Here is an 18,505-nt window from a genome sequence, read left to right on the forward strand (position 1 = left end):
AGCAAATTTGACTTCTGTTCATTATCATTTCTGCACGTTTATCCATACAATTTTCTCCATGAAGCCTAAACTGGTTTTGTTTTCTAAACTCACTCTTCACTAAATTCTAAAAATGCCACTTTACATTTTGTCCACTTCCTCGTTACAGTTTCCTCTTCCCTTCCAATCTTTCTGGTCTTCTCCCTTCTTCCCAACAGTTTATCCAAATATAGTCTACTAAATCAACAATTTTTAAACTGGTATCTTCTCTTTAAATCTCTACTTCCGTTTTCTGCCTTTTATGATGTAAAATTAAAGGTGACACAATTTAAGGTCACAAGTAAAAGAACCGTGAAGATCTTAAAACTTTTCATTTTCCTCTTACTCCGTATTCTTCTCTTGAAACTCCTAATCTATTTTCATCTCACTTTCAAAGTTCCCACTTCGCATTTCGTTGGGCTTTTGAGTTTTGAGAATTAGCCTCCTTTTTAACTTCCAACAATCCCTCTTTCTCAAATCTGTTTTCTTCCAAAAATAACATAATTTTTTTCATCAACATTACATTCTAATTCCTCTTTCTCCACCTGGAAACATTTGTAAATGTTGTACTTTACATATCTTGTGTCTTTCTATTTTCATTATGACTTGAAAGCTCTGAAGAGAAGGAAACATGTACCTCCTCTCTCTCTAAAAAGCTGTGCAGTTCTTCGATGCATTCAACATCGTATTGAATTTTTAAAGAAGTCACACTTCTCTACTATCAAGCCATTTCGCTTCAAAGGTCAGAGGTTTCTTTGGGGTATAAACACTGGTCACAGAAAAGAGCACACAGTGGAAGATAGTCAATAAAGATGTTAACCAGGCTAAGTAATGAAAGTCTCCAAACTCTAAACATCCATATGATTTCTTCCTATATGGTTTCTTCTTTCCTACACGATTTCTTCAGATTTGAGAGGAAACAAGGAATATGGACTACAGACACTAAAGACTACATGTCAAGACCTCTTTTTTTTTTTGTTATTGTATTCTTACTGTGCCCATTGAAAAAAGTTAACAGAAGTGCTTCTATGCAAATTGACTGTCCAGGTGTTTAAAGATTTGATATGAAAATTAGGAACACTGGTAAATCAAATTACCAAGCAAAACCACATCAAAACATGCCTCACAATAATTACTTACAGTGCTTAACTCATTTGTAGTAAGCCGTCGGAGAACAAATTCAAGAATACTCTCCACAGGTGTCATTAAAGATTTCCAGATAAAAAACAATACCCCATCTGTGTAAGGAGAAAAAAAAAAAAAAGTATTAACATACAGAAATACACGTTCTTTAAGAAATTTATTATATCATGCAGATTTAATTACATTACAGTCAAAGTTATACAGTAATAAATATTCAAATAACTAAGAATACCTTAAAACAGCTTTGTACTCTTTAGCTGTTTAGTGTAAGCCGTAGGGCTAAAAGAATCAAACCAGATGATGTTCTTTCCTGAGGTTGATCATGAATTAGTGATCCAAAAACCACACAAAACCAAAAGACCAAAGCGTAATTTTCCAACTTTTAGTGCTCACTTTCCTTCTATTCCTAATCCTCTACACAAACAGCTTATTAATGAACTTACTTTTTAATAAAGAACAAAAGGTCCATATCCAGCAATTAATTGCATGTGAGAAAAATGCAGCTATCCATTTCTAATATGCATAGAAGTGAAAACTGGTTTTTGGTTGAGGTTTTTTCTTTTCTTTTTGCTATTTAGAAATAATTTGGCTTTGGATACAGAGTAATCACACAAGATGTCAGTCAAGTAGCTTCCTGGCTTAACATTGAAAATGAAAACACAAGGTTGTAACACAAAATGCAATACTTTCTCTAAGAGAAGGCTAGGCTACAAAGTATACCACATGAGCATAGCAACACACAAACAGAAAGACAGACACAAGTTACTACACAAGGGAGGCAGGTCACTGGCAAAACGTGTTTAACCACGAACACACGTCAGTCTGTGCTTCAAAGGTAAGGGCTAAGCTGAAAGCCAAAGAAACAGTATATCAATATGACAATGGAGTTATAATCATCTGTAGATAATAGACCACCTTGTTCTAAAAATATCAGTCATCAGTTTCAGTATTTAGGAGAGTGACCCAGAGCTTTTATCTGCTGATGTTTTCTGGAGTTGACCCCGAGTTACACATCGTGTAGTGAAATTACGATGAAATGGAAGACCTTCAAAAGGTAGGAATACAAGGAGACATTTCTAGAAGTTTCCAAATCTATACTGTACTTACTTTCAATGTTCTCTACTAAAATGTCTCGCTGGACTGCATTTCTAATGTTTGATTTGTATAGAACAAACAGTTTAACTATGTCAGATTATAGAATCTATGATTCCATGATTCTATAATCTGACATACATAATCTAAACAAATTACTATCATATTTCGTAAGTCTCAAATCACTAAAACATCTTCTGCAATTAATATTCAGAAATTCTTCAGATAAACACGTTGGACAAAATGCAATTAACTACCAGTGGCTCTGTAACACTATCGAAAAAAAAAACCAGCAAAGACTTACTGGTTAAAATAAGGAAATAAGGCACACGAGGAAATTATTCACAGAGTTAAATTCTCAATACTAAAAATCTAACATGCACTCGCACGTGTTTTGTAGGGTTCGGCTTTGGGGTTGTACTAGCCTCGTGCTGTAGACTGAATGGACATGGGCAGTTGGGGCACATCTTCCAGTTTAGTTTCATCTGAAGGAATCCAATTCAGAGACCATCCCACAAAATGAACTTTAACAGCCTGCATAATTACTGCTCCATATTTCAGTCAAACAGCTAAAATTCAGAAAGGGGATGAATGTACAAAGCACTTTTTAAAATGAGGTTAAGCATTTACTTCAGGGCTGTATCTAGACATCTTCATTAAACCTGGATGCAGAACGTGAAATGAATTTTTTTCACCTAACAGCCCACATCTGTGGCCCCCACTCCAAAACCACTCTTGTATTCCATGTTACAAAAACAATGAAAAAAATCCCCACATAATCTAGGGAAGCAGAAATCGAATGCCAAGATCTCTCTTGTTCCAGTTCAGCATCCTAACTCATTAAAATAATACTGCAATTCTTCATTTGCTCTTGGAAAAAAAAAAAATACAAGTCTACTCTGGTGACAAACTGACCAAGTTCTAACAAAATGAATAGTAAGGACTCCATAACTTTTGTTCAGACTTTCCTGAAAGGTCTACAAGTTTAAGTGTTTAATCTGTGGGAGATGAAATCTCTTGGACAGTCAGATCAGCAGGCTTATGCTTAAGTGAGTACCTCAACCTCCTTGCTCCTAACCAAGGTCAAACTAAAGCAAGTCCATTAGGTATGCCTACTGAAATCATGCCTAATACTGTGAAAACTATCAAAGGCATCCTGTCTTTTGCAGTCTAAACAGCATTAGTTAAGACAAAATTATCTACCAGTCAACTCAGTAAACAGTAAGTCTAGCAGAACCACTTCATGCACTCAGGAAAGGCTCTGGTCAAACCTGAAGCAACTACGCAGGTTAGGCTGGGTTTCTGTGCTAATTTCTTTCTGAAGTGTCTAAATGATTTATGGAATCCCCATGTTAGCAAAGCATAGGCATATAAATATTTGTAATACAGTCACACCCTCCAAATTTTAACTTTACTGCTAATTTAATCCTAACAGATGACAACCGCTTTCTCAGAAGCCTTCCATGTTCTCAATTCCCAGTCCTTGGGACACCTTCAGAAGCGCTCCTGTAGCTCCACAGCTCAATTTCATAACAGGAATGTCAGACTGTCAACTTTCACATTTAACACTTCTAGACTAGTATTAATTTGACAACATAGCCTTAAAACAGTAAGTACCTTAGGTTTAGTTAGACTATAATTAATATAAGACACAGTATACTGAAGATATCACTAACCATCTTGTGTATTGGAACATTTTAATGAACGGGTCTGCAATAACTTCAAGAGAAGCTGTAGGCTTTTATCTGTTTTCAGTGTTGGTATGTAAGCATTACTGCCAAGTTTCATCAAGACATCCAGAAGAGGGTTCAAGAAAGCCTCTAGTTCAATCCATTCTATGTTGCTTTTTCCACTACACAAAAACAAAAATTAAAAAGAAAGTCTTCTTCTGAGTATCTGCCTTAAGTCCTGAAGTCACTTACGGAAATAAATAGGACATATGTTTCCAAGTCACTGAAGTATCTTTAGAAATGTTACCCAGCATGTTTGCAGCAACAGTTGGACAAGGTATAAGGAATGATGAGGCTGACCAGAAGTCTACAGAGAAAAATGGACAACTTCCTGACTTGATCAGGCTTCTTGGATCCTTCAGGAGTGAGGGGGTTGAAAAACAGAGAAATGTAAAATAAAATAGTTCATACTTACCTGTATTTATTCCTCATCTGCTCCACGTCTGCAGCCAACAGAATCATTGTTGCAACACGCTTAGCTTCAAACCAGTCAGGCATAAAGCAATTTTCTCCTGATTAAAGATATTTTAAGGTTTCCACAGTATTTAAAAAATATATTCATATTAATTTTTAAAACTTTTGGTTTTGTAACTCATTAAAATAAATTAGTAGTATAACAATAATTAATGCTAACAAGAATATTACTACTAAGTTTTTGCCTTCTTCTATCTAGATATAAACTAAACTCAAACACAATTGCTTTTCCTTTATGCCTCAAAGGGGCTAATCTCATTGGCCTCCATGCTTAGATCAATTTTAGAAAATGTGTTATATTATGTAGTAGCATATATTGCGTAGTAGCTCCCAATAGACTTTTCTACTGCATTTGAATATGCTAATGTATTTTTAAAAGAAGTTAACCAAGAACATAATTCCACCATGCTTTGTCAGAAACATCAGCTGTGATTTTGACCAGCTAAAAGTTATATGAATAACAAACTATTCTATCAAAAGGAAAATAAAGAAAACAACACTAACTGAAGTTCTCTTTTCTTTGATCTTTTATGTTTCTTAAATAGTAGCATATAAGCTGGTTTTAGGGTTTTTTGGCTGGTATGTTTTTAGCTTTGGGAATTCAGAAAGCAAAACACACTTTGGAAGTCCAGTTCAAGCAGCTGGATATGGTTGATTTTTTTTTCCCCCCACAGAGCTGCTTACAAGCCAAGATTCATGTCGAACCAGGAAGTTATAAACATAATTTTTTAGAAGTGAAACAGATGTTTGTCATGGAATTATAGATAATACAGACCAAGGACTAAACAAACATTTCAGGACGGAGAGAAGATGTGCCAAACTTTTTAGCAAAGCATTTACCTTGGAATATCAACAGACAAAATTTGCTTGCAACTTTTCTAACCATAAGACAATCAAGCAAAATTTCCCAGGCTGCAGGAAGCTTCTGAATCTATTTATCATTAGCAAATTCTGGCCTAGCTTTTATATCTCCTGTAAGTATAATATTAAAAAAGTTTTCACTTCTGACTTTTGACATTATAAAACTATATAAAATTTGGTATGATTGCAGTACTTAAGTTGCAAATAAGTGAATACCACATAAAAGTTAAAGTATTCAAAAAGTCAATTTGTCATTCCTTTCGATGTATCTGAAAGAAAACTCTGAACTAAAGTTATAATAATTTAAAACGTGGCAGTGAAGAAAGAAGCCCCTTCAGAATTGATATGCATATTTGTACAGCATACAAAGGACCTTCCTGGGTTATAACACGTGGCAGCTCATCTGCTGCAAGCAGTCCAAGATCAAAAGAACGTGACTAGGCAAGAAGGTACGTAATGAGCTGCCAAGCTGTGCAACTATATGGCATCTCTATCCATAAATATACTCAGTCATTTTGCAAAGCTCTGCTGAGAAAGGCTACAAAACCTGTATCTATTCACATTCCCTTGTGCTTTCCTCTGCCCCCGTACTCCAGCATTTTCACACACCACCAAAAAAGTAACAAAAGAAATCTAATGGACAAGCATCAGTGCAGCACTAAAACTGAATATTAAGGCTTTCAATTAATACTGCGGGACTGTATTTTATGAAGGAAAACTAGGATTAGAAAATAAAGTTCAAACTTAAGAATCATGAATACCACAAATTAAGTAGAATTTGAATAGGTATAATATAAATAAACAAACAGCTCTTCTGACATCCAAATTATTTTTGTAATTTTTTTGTTTAAATTATCTTCAACATCTTTTTATCTGAATAAACATTCAACTTACCTTCAGATGCTGGTGTCTTAAGGTACTCTCCCACAAGACTGCGTACATATTGACATAATGATGATGTCTCTTGAGGTTCAAAATCAGAGGTTATAGACTTTCTGAAGCATCTGTCATTCACTTGCAACCACCTGCAAAGCTGAATTAAAATCAGCACATTACTATTTAATCATACCTGTCAGTGCTATACTGACATTAACAGTGCTTTAATGTACTGTTATGTTGGTAAATATGAGCTATAACATCAACAAACCCACACTGTGAGGTGTATTTAACCATACCTACATTGAGGCTGAGCAGGCTACCCTCCTGTAATTAACACCAAAAAAGGTTCTTCTAGAGAGTAATCCAGAATATCAAAAAAAAGATTAGTGGTATCAATATAAGGAAAAAACTCAGCTCTTAAAAATAAGACTAGTAAAAATTCCCTTATCTCAAAAGGGCTTCCCACAGCCAAGTGTTATCTAGCAAGGGCTGCGTATTTTATTTTTTTAACTTTTATGCCAAAAATCCACAGAATAGGATGCAAAGGGCAACATAACAAGAGGACACTATGCAAAAAAACCCACTTATCATTATATTGCTGTACAACTAACCAAAGTTACAGCTACTTATTCAGCTGGCTCCAGAATATCCTATATACAACATGATTTCTTCTTCGAGGTTTCTTCATAGCATTTTGCATCTTGCAAAGACATACAACATACATCATCTGGAAATCTACAATTTACAGTCTCACTCTACATGGTAGGCACATTTTTCCCTTTCATATTATCCTGTTATTCCTACCAGTGCTGGGTTCATCCAAATATGGCATAAATCAGAGACAGGTCTTACACAGTTTTTTGGCCTATATACTGGTCCATTCGGAGAGTCTCAGGATCCACATTATCTTGGACAGTAATTTCAGAACTAAAAGAAGGGGAAGCATGCATCGTACTAGCAGACTATCCCTTTAAAGATACAGCAAACTTACAAAATACGTGTACTTTTCCATTAAATGAAATTTTAAGACAGATAGTTGGGGGGAAAAGAGAAGGAAGCAGCCACAAAGAGAATATGCGTAATAAACAGGAATAAATGCTTGTACAATCTGACAAGCAAGAGCTGCTTCAGCTGAGGATGTTACATCCACCTGCTATCCTTAGCAAAAGTAGAGAAAGAAGCCCAAATCATGGCTCTGGATTCTGTAAGGTGCCCTGCTTTGCACTCTCTCCATGAAGTTATCAACCATTTAGAGAAGTGAGCATGGATTCCTGATGGGAGATACTACAGATACTACTACAGGCTTACCAATAGTGATTTTAGTTTCTATAGTCTTGGCAAAGGATGTAGAAGACTAGGACTGTGATGAACACACAGAAGTCTCCTAAAGGGCCAGTATTCAGGGATGAAAAGCCTGAGTAAGACCTGATTCTGATTTGCATTTCAATATGGTTACACCCAACAGCTGCAAAATAGAGATGAACTCTAGGAAACACAACGAACTAGGGCATACAAGCTCTGAAGGAGTTCAAAAAGTCTGCCTCAAGAAAGAGCTTTTTCTTCTGCAGAACTGAGAATTTCTGCATGAAGAAAGGAAAAGTCTTATTTTTCTCCCTGCCCATTTTGCCTTACCTTCAACCACTTGGAATTCTTTCACTTTGAATCTGCTCAATAATTTGTTTAGAGTTAACATTAACCTCTCTATAGAATTTAAAAAATTAAAAAGAAAAAAAAAAAAAAAAATCACAGCTTTCAAGTGAAACAAACCCATCAGGACTCCACATCCAGAAATTCCAGAATGTATCAATGAAAAAGTAGCTAACTGTTTAAATAATAAAGAGCAATAATAAATCCTAAGTTTGCATAGGTATTAAAAACGTCCAAGGAACATAAAACCACCTTCAGTTCTCACCTCCATCCATAACATAGTGTCTCTCCTCAGGGACTCCTCTGGTCTAAGGGATAGAAGAAAGCTTGAAATTTCTGGGAGGGACACTTTCTCCTGAAGAAATTGTATCTTGATTAATAGTTGTCAACATAATATACAACAGTTAACAGATGTTATAACGACTCAAGGAGTTTGTTATTATCTAGCAAAAGTTTCAGAAGAAGAAATTCAATTTTTCCTTTCCATGACAGACTCATTTTTGCGTCTTTTGGACCAACTTATCTTTACCAAGTCATATAATTTAATTTTCTCAAGTATTAAAATCTATCTGAAAGGTAATGAATTACTAGAAGAATGGTGTTATTCACTGATGACACCTTTTAAATGAATGTACATAAATGAGTAAGAGTCATGAATAAGTACTGTTTCTGTATTTCCAAAAGGAAATTCTGCTCAGACAAGTTTGTAGTCATAACACACAACATGGAAGACAGTCTACTAATCTAGAAAGCAAGCATGTTGTAAGATAATCAAAACGTGAATACTTTGACTACTGAACAATTAAGGTCTGGCCAATTCAACATCAATGGTAGTTTTAGCATTCCAGTATTAAGAATACTTTTATTCTCTTAGGTATTTCAAAAAAGTCCGCTTAGTTTCTATCTGTTAAAAGCTGAGCTTATGCAGTGAAACATATCTTATGTTATATTTATCTTATGAAAAACAAAGTTAACAGAAGCATACCCATACTTATATAGTACATTTTTTTTAAGCAGTCACTACAAAAGAATTGCAAATCCAGTAAATCAGTTGTTCCATGTCATATTTAGCAGTTTTTTGAATCCTATTTACTCTGTAAAAGTGTTAGTGTATTTCTATTACACCAGAAGAAAAACAAAACAAAACTCACCACGTCTGTCAAATGCATAGCTGTTTGAAGAAGATAGCACTGAGCAGCTCCACGTAACAAAATCTGATGTGTTATCATTGTACACTGGAGGACATCTCTAGAAAGAGGAAAAATAGCTGTGGAAAACATGCACTTAGGAAGTTTAAATATTCTAATGTATTTGCTAATTATTAATCATTTTCAATATAATAGATTGTATCTAACAAGCATATTCTATGAAGTATAACACAATCACTGCCTGATCGGACAGCATACAATCTGGAACCAAGACTACTGCTATATGTACCTTCAAAATTGGTATAAAAACTTGAATAAAAAACTTTTTACAAGGGCATGTAGTGATAGGACAAGGGGCAATGGCTTTAAATTGAAAGAGGGCAGATTTAGATTAGATACAAGGAAGAAATTTTTCACTCTGAGGGTGGTGAGGTACTGGAAGAGGTTGCCCAGAGAAGTTGTAGATGCCCCAGTCCCTGGAAGTGTTCAAGGCCAGGTTGGATGAGGCTTTGGGCAACTTGGTGTAGTGGAGGGTGTCCCTGCCCATGGCACGGGGGTTGGAACTAGATGATCTTTGAGGTCCCTTCCAACCCTAACATTCTATGATTCTATAATAAGCATATACCTGACAAGATAAAAAGCACTGGGCGGGGGAGGGGACACAAAACAAAAGTAAAGAAACAATCCCCATGATCACATCAGTTCAAACTGATAATTTAATATTTGCACTTCTATCTGCAACAGATACAGAAATGCAATGTTTTCATCAAATTCTCACTCCAGCACAAAACTGGAAGAAACCTTCGATGATCTTTTATTGGCAGAAGTGTGTCTGACTTTTTTGCCTTTTGTTTTTGTAAACTGCTTTTATCTAATATTCCTTCAATCATCAGTAAGATTTTATTTCAAAGCTCAATTTGATTAAACTGGAATAATTACTGATTTTTTTTAGTAGCTCTAGAAAGTGAAAGCAGACACTTAGGAAACAGTGTGATTAAGGACAATACACATGTCAAGAACTTTTACCTAGCCTTTTATTTACCAGTCTTTCAGTTTTCAATTTTGTGGGCTGTCCTCTGATACAGCCTCATACCTAGATTAAGCTAGGTGTTAATGGAATTAGAAGAAAAGTAAGAAGTTTGATATTTAACAGTTAGGAAGTATGGAAGACCAGGGAAAAACAATACCCAAAAAGAAGCGACGACAAAGGAATGAAATGCAAAACACTTTTTTTTTTTTTTTTTAAGTCACACAGAAATATAAACATATTGGTTCTTAAATAGCTTTCCTCTGCGAATAAAGGAGACAGAACCTTCATTCCCATGCACAGCCACCACATCCTCCCAGAATTACAAACATGAATTAAGTCCTGGTTCTCCAGATGTTCAGCACGTTTCTTTACAAGAAGTCTGTAAGAGCACAACACAGTGTACATTCTACCTTAAAGCATGAAGTCCTTCAGCGCCCAGTACTTTACACACAGGGATATATGCCAGAGCCATAGAAAGAAACAAAATGGGAACGGCACACCAATGCCTACTCGTCATCTTCTGAATAAATTTTAACACGAAACTACCTTAAAATAAAAGTAAACAAAACAAACAATCCAGAGTCATTTCTTGTTCTCCAATGCATTTAAATGACACGGATCCCAGAAGGACAGTGCTATGATCATTTCTGAAAATTAAATGAAAGACAACAGAATAATTTCCTAATTATTTCAATGAAAAATGTATGTTCCGAAAAAGTCTGTCAGTCAGGTAACATGATGAGGAGATAATGAGAAACAAATCGAATTTTGGCTTTGGTGATCTGCATTAATCACCATGTTCAGCAATGAAATTTTAACTCTGATTGTTTCGAGTACTAGGCAATGCCTTTTTTAAGCTACTACTCTGTCCGTGTGATGGAAGATGAAAGCACATTGTGATTCAACCAGTTTAGTGAATGCTGGCATGGCCAAAGCAAGCCTCAACAAGGCAGCACAGCTACAATTTGTAGAAGCAGGTCACTGAGTAGCAGGGTTGCTAATAACAGACTTGTCAATTTTGTGACAAAATGCATGCCTTGGGACAGGGCAGAGAAACAGGGCATCTACTGCATTACAAGCATGTAAGGTGTTTCCTACCAGAATACGTACCTGAAGATACAGGACACTGAACAGAGTTGGTTCTACCCTTATTTAATCCAATTAGACCAGATTTTAAATTCTGGTCCATCAAAGGCTGCTCCTTTTCAGCCTACACTAACACCAAAATTTGCAAAAACTCTCAGAAATCTTTCTCCATTCAATCTCACAGTAAAAGAATCCTTACTCAGCTTCAGCCCTGGACTGGCTCTTCTGAATGCCTAACTACACAGCCTGTGGCCAAAAGAGTCTGGCAGATAGGTTAAAAAAAAAAAAAAAAAAAAAAAAACCAACAAACCAACCTAAACCAAAAAACCCACACCAAGATCCCTCAAAACCTCCAAAACAAAAATAAGAAAGAATAGTTCTAAAGATTTTGCTTGACATAGTATTATGTACACCAACAAATAAAGAAAAAAGAATAAGCAAATACTGCTCACCTTCAGAACTTATGAGTTTGCTGTGTTTTTTTAATAAAAAACGTAAGTCTACTTCAGTTTGCCCCTAAACCAATTCTGTAGCTTAATACTGCAGCATCCCTCAAAGCCTCTGAAGGCCTCTCTCTTTTCTGGAAACTCCATTACCACAAGGAGAACTACTCCTTTTTTCTCTCAAGTAATGTAGAAAAACATTGGTAAATGTTTACACAAGATACGGAAAACAGGCCCATGGTTTTTATTTGGTTTCTTTATTTAAAAAAAGATCAAGGTGAAATTGAAACATACCTTTTTCTTCCTCTGGAAGAAGCATGAGATAAGTAGCCAAAAACTTCTGTAGCCTCATTCCCAAAGGAGGACAGGCTCCCATCAACTGACCCGGTGTCCTGTTGGGTTTTAAAACATCAAACACACAATTGGCATGTTAACAGCTGCAAGTAGGATTGCCCCTAAACAAAACCAAAGTGCAATTCAGTGGTTAATTCATTACAGAGAGTGCTCCAACAGGCCACAGAGATAGAGCTAAAAGATTGTGTCCTCTACTTATCCCAGTATTCCAGCAACACCCAGCAAACACAGAGGATAGGGACAGCCGCAACCACAGGACTTTCCCTGGCCACCTACAAGGATATGGTGGCAGCACACTCCGTCATTCAAGCACAGCCTCAAGTCAAGTTACTCTGGCTTGAGAGCATCTGACGTTGAGCCCACAGTAAGAAAGGGCACGGTCAGTTCAACCCCACGCCTGCACCCATAGAATGACACAGAAGCAGGCTGCCAGGGCCCAGGGACAACATCAGTGGTACGCAGCAGGGACGTGACCAGTCTGATCCAGAGAACAGCAAAGACAAATTACCTACATAAGTAGGTAATTTGCAAGGGAGCAAGATCATAAAGTCAGTATAAACAAAAAACTACTGACCAGCACAGAAGGTTTTAAGTAAAGACACAAGAAACTCTCCCATGAGACCAACAGAGACAATTCGTGTCCAATCAGGAGTCTCAGGATCCTGGCTATCAAGGATTATCATCAGCCATGAGATTTTACACTTTTCTCTCATACAGCCTGACATTAACCATAAAAACTCTGTATATTCTCGGTATTCTCAAACATGCACCCTCCTCTACATACTCCAACGCTTTTACCAGAAACACAGAAGCTAAGATTATGAAGCATCGATCCAGCACAGCTCTAACATACACACCAAAACACTCAGCACTCGCTTCCATTTCTGACTTGCCATCAGTGTACGCCCATGGAAAGCACACTGCAGCCAGTTAACCGAGATGAGAAACACACAACTGCTGCTAAAGCCCAAAGAGGTCACATTTGTCCTGCTGTGTTTAGACGAAACAACCTATTTTAACTACACTTTATCCAGAATCACCCAATCCAAACTGATCACCTGTTTATTAAGCAACAGTCATGCTTTTATTCCCCCAAAAAAGCATATAGACAGCGTCAACTTTCCTAGCTGCTTAACAAGGTCAGCCAGTCAAGGCTCCTACAACACTTCTGAATTGAGTTTCAGATTGCTAGCTGAATCACCCAAGCCATCGCATCTGGTATAATGCTGAGTGCATGAAGTGTATTCAGCACTTCATTGCCCATTCTCAGTACTCTCCATGCAAGTAGAATAAAGGACTGAATGCCATCAGTATACTGAATGCGTAGCAACTTGCAACACCTCAAACTTTTATCTGTTCTTTATGTATTCACACCAAGGGAGGCCACTGTCATCTGTCAACCTCAGTCCCCTGTGAAAAAATGTCAATTTTGCAAAAGATAATCAGGCACTGGCAAAAAAACACGTTATCAGTTATGAATTGGTAATAGTGAGAGCAGCCTCCTCTTTCTGTATAGCAAGAAAATTGCAAAATTGTGTTTATTTTCTAAAGTTATTAATTTATCATATCTCAATTTATTTCCAAAATAGTATTTCAACACCAGATATAAAATAGGACCTTGAGGCGTCCCTATGTTGCTATCACTAGGACAAAATTGAACCTACTTCATCTTACTCACAGTCACCCACCTTTCCTGGAAAACTCTTTACCTGTCAGGGAGTTTAGCAACACCATCTGTTTACTGATGTGCTTTCCATTATCCAAGACCTTACTCACATACTCAAATGGGTATTATTAGAATATATTTTCAATTATCAATATATTTATAAAAAAAATAAAATTGGTGGCTTACCTGCTATAGAGGGAACTCTCTGAGAGGGCATCCATTAATGGTCCAATAACAAACTGATAAAAGAAAACAAGAACGATGGCTAAATGTACACTTGCAAGGCAACTGTTATATAGAGACTAACAAGGCTTATTTCACTAGGCTTTAGAAGGACATAGTCAGCAATCAGAGAACACTCTTGCAAGTAGTAACTATTAGTTTCCTCCTCTTTCTACTACTAAAGAGAAGAGGGAGCAGAAGAATAAACAAACAAAGCAATTTTTTCACTGGGTACCTTTCACAGAGCGTTGTGAAAGTTACAGGCAAATAAGAAATCCTTTTGGGAAATGGATGGAGAAAAGATATTTAAATACAAAATAAAAGAAAGACTAGGCACCCAACACGAGTAGAAGGATGCGTTTTAAGGTTGAATGGATTTCAGGTTAGTCATCAAGAGGCTGACTTCATTTGTATAAATCAGAAAAATCTGAGGGCAACACTTCTTCTATGAAGGAGAGAAGGAAGAAATAATAGTATAACATAGATCATTCCTTACTAAGGTGCAGGCTGGTTGGGGAGTCAACTGACAAATGATACTAATAAAAAAAAATTAAGAACTTTAAACTTGCAATATTTCTTCCCACATATGGAATATTTTAAAGCGTGGTTTGTAATGAGATACAGTAATATACTGAGTATACTAGAAACAGTCACCTCTTCGCAGATGACTTAAAGTCTCTTAACCAGATTTATCCAAGACTCTTTTCAATCAATTAATATTAATTAATAGTTTTGCAAAGGTTCAGGGAGCTCTGAAAATCTGAAGCATCAATCGCTCCTCTGAGAATTCCACTTCTAGCAACAAATTTCAATACACTGGGAGCTAATTTTAATGAGAGAGCATTAGTTTGAAATAAAGGCATGAATGACTGCACTCAAAAATGCATTCCCTCTAGCCAGGCCATTTTTCAGGTAATTATATATTTGACATCATTTAAAAACATCACTTTCACTTGCACAGCTAAATAAGACGGTATTTTCATTGAACGTGTCTAATTTCAACACTACTGAGGCAATCAGTTAAGATATATTACAAATTATAACATCTGTTTTTTCTGGCAAGTAACAGTAACACCCTTACCTCCGAAAAACCAAGCGAATTTGGAAGATGCTTTGTTTCATAAAGCTCCAGAAAATGAAGAACTCCTTCCTTTGTCAGTGTTTTATTCTCACTCTCAAACATTCGTTTATAGATGCACATGTGCCATGATGGGTGAAACAGCCAACAACCTGTTTGTTACAAAAGCAAACTCTTCTAAACTGACACAGAAGTGACAGCAGCAGATTAACATACTAACACACGATATACTGACATTCTGGACAACACCATAGTCAATTCACAGGACACTTCAAAAATATTATTATAGCTATTAGATTTATAAAACTATCCTGCTAAATCTCCAATATAAAAAAATATACTTGTTAACATGACTTTCAAAACATACCCTCTAAATTTTAGTAGTTACCAACTAAAATAACTAACAAATACAAAACCCATGTCCTTCTTCCTGCAACTCATCTCAACTGTATTCACCTCCAACACTTTAACAGTATTCCCAGTTTATAAATCTCTGAGCTTCAACTTCTAACATCTTGAAACTACCTAATCAGATGTGTTCCGTTTTGCCCTACAAAAGATGACATTACATCCTTCACCATGCTGTCTCAGCACTCATTTTATACCTTCTCTCCTCACTTCCAAGGAGGGAGTTGTGCAGGTAACTTGGCTCATATGACTCACCCCAAGAATCTCCAGCTTTGTTTTATTTTCACATTAGTTTAAGCAAAGAAAAACATATTGAAAAAGGACCATTTAGTGGGATTTGCTGACAGAAAAAATTATTTCATGATAAGATAGTAAACAATAAGCATACGCTAGGATTTTTTCTTGTTGCACCTTGGAGCAGAGTGGCATTGCCTATGCGTGTTTGCCAAGCAACCTGTGCATACAGCAGATCTACAGAAACTGCAGCAGCTACCCAGAAAACAGCTAATCTAAGAAACAAAGCATAACAAAAAGCTGCTACTAAAACAGTAAAGAAAAAAGCATGATTAAATTGTCTAACATTTAGGAGATATTTCAGAAAAGTTACGTCTTACCTTTTTCCCCTGATATAGCATGCTCGTACAAACTGTTTAGTTTGGGTAATACTGGCTTTATGACATGGATCTGAAATGCAAATCAGATGTAATGTAAGTAATCAGTTTATATCTCAAACCTATGAACTGGCACTTAGACATGGGCAAGAATTTACTATCAAGAGCATTGATACAGTAATCGACAATATAACTGCATTTAAATAAACCTGGAACGACTGTGCAACTGATCCCGGCACTTTGTATGTAACGTTTAATCACAGGTTAGCGCTGAAGAAAAACTGATACTTCTGTGCTGCTGTGTCATAAGAACAATACTTCCTACTAACCAATCATTCTATTCATCAAAAGTATAATCGAAGAGCACAAAACCCCAAAATTAAACAATTTGGTAAATACTATTTCTCTCAGTTACAGGACCCTTATGTACAAAATAAAATGACTACAAGGAAGCAGTCACACAACTAATAGTTAATGCCACAATATCACACAATTACATAAGCCTCAAGTCAACAGGAATCTTTCTGCCGAGTCGAACTGAATAGTTTTCATCCAAGGCCACAAGCACTTCACTATACGGACACAGTCCCCTCTTTTCAAAAGAGGTTATTAAGTTGCAGTAGCCTCGTTTTCACTAAGAAGCAGGATACTCGTGGTCTTGCAGCAAGCTAAAATCCAGGGTTTTCTTTTAGTTCAACCCATTGCTTTAATTAGAATTATTCCAAAGACAGAGGAGAGTTCTCACTTTTTTCCCATATGAACTACACGTGTCATGTTCTAAATACTTAAAATTCGAAATAAAAGTACTCCAGTTAAGGCTTACTTAGATACCTTCAATCACCAAAACCGGAAATATTTTACCCAATAAAAATATTTCCAGTACGTGTGCCAGAAGTAAGGCATCACATGACTACGATGAGCGCGGGTTTCCCGCTGCTCCTACCTGGTTTCCTTCCAAAGTCTCCATTATCAAAATGTAAGTTTCCCAAAACTGCAGAAGTTTCTCATTCTTCTCAGCAGACCACCAAAAGAGACTCGATTCTAACAAAACAAAACAAAACAAAACAAAACAAAACAAAAAAAAAAAAAAGAACAAGCTTCACTCCGCCGCTCCCCGCCGGTGGAGCCGCACTCCCCGCTCCCGCCCCCCGCCCCGCCGTACCGTCTCCGCCGTCCGGGGGGCAGCGCAGCTCGGCGCGCTGGCCGCCGCTGAGGTCCAGGGCTCGCTTCAGCAGGTAGCGGGCCCGCTTGCGGCACAGCCCGTCCCGCTCCGTCAGACCCTCCTGCACCACCCGCCAGAACCGCGGGCACAGCCGCGCGTCCAGCCCGGACCCCGGCGGGCCCCGCGGCAGCAGCGCGTCGGCCAGGGCGCTCAGCGCCAGCAGCGCCCGCCCGGCCCGCGGCGGCCCGCCGCTGCCCAGCAGCCCCTCCCAGACGCGCCGCAGGGCCGCGCCGTTGCCGCCCAGCGCCGGCAGCAGCCGCCCGGCCACCAGCGCCGCCGCCGCCTCGCCCTCGCCCTCCTCCCGCACAAGCGCCAGCGCCGCCGCCACGCACCGCGCCACCAGCGCCGGCTCCTCCAGCCGCGGCGCCGCCGCCACCAGCGCCTCCACCGCCGCCTCCGCGCCCGCCCCGCCGCCCGCCGCCAGCTCGGCCAGCGCGTCGCGGGCCAGCCGCGCCGCCAGCGGCGCCCCACACAGCTGCACGCAGTGCCGCAGCGCCCCCCGCGCCGCCCGCGCCAGCCGCAGCCGCTCTCCGCACACCCCTCCCGCCGCCGCCGCCCCCCCCTCCCCGCCGCGCAGCAGCGGCCGGCACCGCTCCAGCGCCACCTCCCAGGCGGCCCGCCGCAGCGCCTCGGCCTCGCCCGGCGGCGGCAGGCCGCCCGCCGCCAGCCGCTGGAGCAGGAGGCGCAGCGCCTCGGCGCGCTCGGCGGAGAGCGGCGCGCAGACGGCCCGCAGCAGCGCGCAGGGATCCGCGCACCGCGCCAGCAGCGCGTCGGCCAGCACCACCTCCATCCTGCGCGGGGGTGGGGGGGGGGGGGGGGGGGGGAGAAAAGGGGGAGCAAGGCGCCTGCGCAGGCACGGGCGGGAGGAGGAGGGAAGGGAGGCGGGTACCTCAGGGACAGCCCCGCAGCCCGCCCGGGCGTGCGACGGACGGAGGGGCGGGCGGATGCTGTGGGTCGGTCGTAGGAGTCGCAGGGACTTTGTGGCTGTCGCGCGAGGGCTGGGGAGAAAGGCGCTGGAAAGCTCTGGTTTCTGGGGTAGTGTGGTGCGGTGCCCTGTACCCCCGCGGGCCCGCGCGTGCACGGACGTGTGTATCCGTCTGCATGTTTCCAGCTGGCTGCTAAACAAAGCGTGATCCCCTCGTGTGTGCTCACAGGCTGAGCATCAGAAGGCCTAACGGAGAGGTCTTGGGTGTCCGTGCCATGTTGGAGGGGGTGAGCTTCTTTCATTGTGTGTCTCGGAAACTCTCTTTACGCTTCCATGTACGTTGCAACACAAGATCGAGCGGCAGTAATACACAAAATGATGCTCAGTTTGTCCATCTGTCGGACTTGTTGCCATTTATGGCAATGTAAGTTGTTAAAACCAGTCCACGTTGTCATCACGGCATCCCAG

At 39.5% G+C, this 18,505-nt stretch overlaps 1 protein-coding gene across 1 annotated transcript in view; it reads right to left on the minus strand.

Annotated features, from left to right (window-relative positions):
• TARBP1 (tRNA guanosine 2 -O-methyltransferase TARBP1) overlaps positions 1 to 17,902 on the minus strand; it is a 39,222-nt gene extending 21,320 nt beyond the window's left edge. Inside the window, exons 1-13 of the mRNA XM_086631573.1 lie at positions 17,053 to 17,902; positions 16,834 to 16,931; positions 15,894 to 15,963; positions 14,875 to 15,023; positions 13,758 to 13,810; positions 11,846 to 11,943; positions 10,433 to 10,568; positions 8,996 to 9,092; positions 8,110 to 8,199; positions 6,213 to 6,351; positions 4,399 to 4,495; positions 3,930 to 4,105; positions 1,159 to 1,256 (exon numbers count right to left, since the gene is read on the minus strand). Coding sequence (XP_086487699.1) covers positions 1,159 to 1,256; positions 3,930 to 4,105; positions 4,399 to 4,495; positions 6,213 to 6,351; positions 8,110 to 8,199; positions 8,996 to 9,092; positions 10,433 to 10,568; positions 11,846 to 11,943; positions 13,758 to 13,810; positions 14,875 to 15,023; positions 15,894 to 15,963; positions 16,834 to 16,931; positions 17,053 to 17,902 — 2,151 coding nt within the window. The remainder of the gene's footprint in view (positions 1 to 1,158; positions 1,257 to 3,929; positions 4,106 to 4,398; positions 4,496 to 6,212; positions 6,352 to 8,109; positions 8,200 to 8,995; positions 9,093 to 10,432; positions 10,569 to 11,845; positions 11,944 to 13,757; positions 13,811 to 14,874; positions 15,024 to 15,893; positions 15,964 to 16,833; positions 16,932 to 17,052) is intronic.
• Positions 17,903 to 18,505: the final 603 nt, after the last annotated feature.

Source organism: Tauraco erythrolophus, chromosome 2, assembly GCF_009769465.1.
Source record: "Tauraco erythrolophus isolate bTauEry1 chromosome 2, bTauEry1.pri, whole genome shotgun sequence".
Lineage (NCBI taxonomy): Eukaryota > Metazoa > Chordata > Aves > Musophagiformes > Musophagidae > Tauraco > Tauraco erythrolophus.